At 36.4% G+C, this 2500-nt stretch overlaps 1 protein-coding gene across 3 annotated transcripts in view; it reads right to left on the bottom strand.

Annotated features, from left to right (window-relative positions):
* The window catches only part of LOC122255665 (uncharacterized), a 53858-nt gene that overhangs the window by 21633 nt on the left and 29725 nt on the right, over positions 1-2500 (bottom strand). Inside the window, exon 6 of one of the 3 annotated variants that reach the window (XM_086550641.1) lies at positions 149-278. The exons of the other annotated variants lie outside the window; for them this stretch is intronic. Within the exon in view, the coding sequence (XP_086406767.1) occupies positions 149-278 (130 nt within the window). The remainder of the gene's footprint in view (positions 1-148; positions 279-2500) is intronic. 3 annotated transcript variants of the gene reach the window in all.

Here is a 2500-nt window from a genome sequence, read left to right as displayed (position 1 = left end):
CCAAAGAAAAAGAATTAATAGAAATAAAACAAAAGAATAAAGAACAATGATAAAGGAATAGTGCAATAACTTTATTCAGCACGAGCTTCAAGACTCGGATTCCCTCTCGGCCGAACCTGAGTCCTCGCGAACCCGCCGGCCAGGACGCGCCCGGCCCGGACGTCGAGGAGGGCCTCGGCGACAGGGGCCTCTGAGACGTCGACGGCGGCCTGGGCGAAGGGGAGCGTCTTAAGGACGGCGACCTTCTGGGGGGCGATCCCTCGACGCTGAGGGACAGCCTATGTGCTGGCAGGGACGGCTTTGCGTGAGGCGATTCTTGAACATCGTCTAACCTTTTTTGGAAAAAGTGACTTTATTCTGTGAAATAGCGGTCTAAGACAGAGGCCTCGCGACATAAAAGTACAGTAGACTAAATTAGTATAGATATCTAGACATTGCCTGCATGATCAGGTATTTTCTAATGTAATTACTCGCATGTTTTCCATGTAAATTTACAACTATTACAAAATTATGTATATAGCTTTACTGCTTGTGTGTGTTTAGCCTGAAAGCTTGTTTGTTAGCGTATCTGTGTGGGTGTGTGTGTATTCTGTGTTTGTGTACACGTGTGAGCGCAAATGTGTTTGTTTGAGTAAGACAGAGTCCCTCCCTCCGGCTTCAGGTCTATATTCCAGGAATGAAATTGTAAATAACTTCTTCCAAAAGCTCCAAAAATCCCATTAACAATTCTTCACATGTTCTGACGTTAGCAAGATCACGAAATCTCGTTTTCTAAACATGAAAAATCATTATATATACATATATGAATAAATAAATATGATATTTTTTGTGTGTATATGTGTGTGTATGTGCGTGCACGCTGAGAGCTGCGTTCACGTTAAACGATGCTGAAATGATTTCTAAAATGAATATTCATTCGTTTCATATGAATTCGAAGCTCGTTTAAACTTGAAGGAATTCCCAAGGCCTATCAAAAGTAAGGTCCTTACAACGTTTCGATTGTGTAGCCTGGTCTTCAATCTATTCAGTGGAAATATCTACTTTTATGATTATATAATTCATTTTCGAACGGTTTCTAAATAACAGAAAAAAACAATAAGTCGACCTTACCGAACTGCATAAAACTCGGCTCATTATAAATGCAATAACGACTGCGTACTGGCAACGGATTATTGACAAGACCTAATATTGCACGGAATCTCTTCTCACGGTTTTATTCACAATAAGTTAGGAAAGTGGTATACTTATCGTACTGCAACTTATTCACAAAAAAACGTTACGGAGAATTAGAGCAATGATAATAAATGAATAACATGATAGGAATGATGAATGATAAAGATTGATAGAAGAAAAATACCCAAGAACGAAAAGAGAAAATAAAAAAGAAAGGACTAACGAAAACGAATTATGGGAAATGGAACAATAAGGTCTAAGACGAGGGAAAAATAACTGTGATAAAAAAAAAAAAAAAAAATCGAGCAAATTCCCCCAAGCACGGCTGAGAAGGACACCCCCCCTCTCCACTCCCCCGTGCCCTCCCAGTCAAACAAATTCATGACTCCACAGGGAAATCAGCCCTGTTGTAGCCCTCATGACGGGAAGCCGAGGAGAGAGAGAGGTCAAGAATACCTGAGGATCTCGAGGAAGAGGTCAGGGGGTCGAGGATAGAGGCGGGTCACAGGTGCTGGTCAAAGGTCAAGAATTTTAGGGTCGGAGTCTATGGTGGTGGTGGGGGGGGGGGGGAAGGGTGAGAAGAGAGAACGGAGGCGATCATATTAAAGGGGGGACTAAGTAAAAAAAAAAATCTAACCGTGCGTTGCGTTTGAAATAGGGCCAAACCGATGATAAAAGGGACGAATGCTAATTATGATAATGATAATAGTGATAAAAGGGACGAATGATAATAGTGATATCAGAAACAATGATTATATGACTAAATGATAACAAGTTTATAACTGTATTGCTAGTAATAATAGTGGTGATACTGTAAACATATATTATGGTAATAATGATAATAACAAAACTATTAATAATAATAATGATAATAGTAACAATGATGATAATGGTAATTAACATAATAATGAAAAATGATAATGTTGATAATAACGAAAGTATAATAATACTAGTGATGATACTGATAGTAATAATGATAATAATAATAATAAAGATAATAATAACAATGAAATAACAACAATTATAATGATAATAAGTAATAATGATCATAATACTAATAATAATTATGACGATGTGGTAATGATGATGATGATGATGATAATGATACTGATAAGGGTAATGATGATAATAAAGATAATGATAATAGCAACAAAACAATAAGGATGATAATGATGATGAAATTTATAACAACTAATTTTGATAATAATAATTATGATAATGATAATAATGATAATATTAATGATAATGATAATAGCAATAATAATAATGATGATGATAATAACGGTAATAATAATCATGATGCCAATAATAACGAAAATGATAATCA

Source organism: Penaeus japonicus, unplaced genomic scaffold (assembly GCF_977035675.1).
Source record: "Penaeus japonicus unplaced genomic scaffold, GWHDUDI00000001_assembly GWHDUDI00000024, whole genome shotgun sequence".
Lineage (NCBI taxonomy): Eukaryota > Metazoa > Arthropoda > Malacostraca > Decapoda > Penaeidae > Penaeus > Penaeus japonicus.
This window is presented reverse-complemented; position numbering and strand designations above follow the sequence as displayed.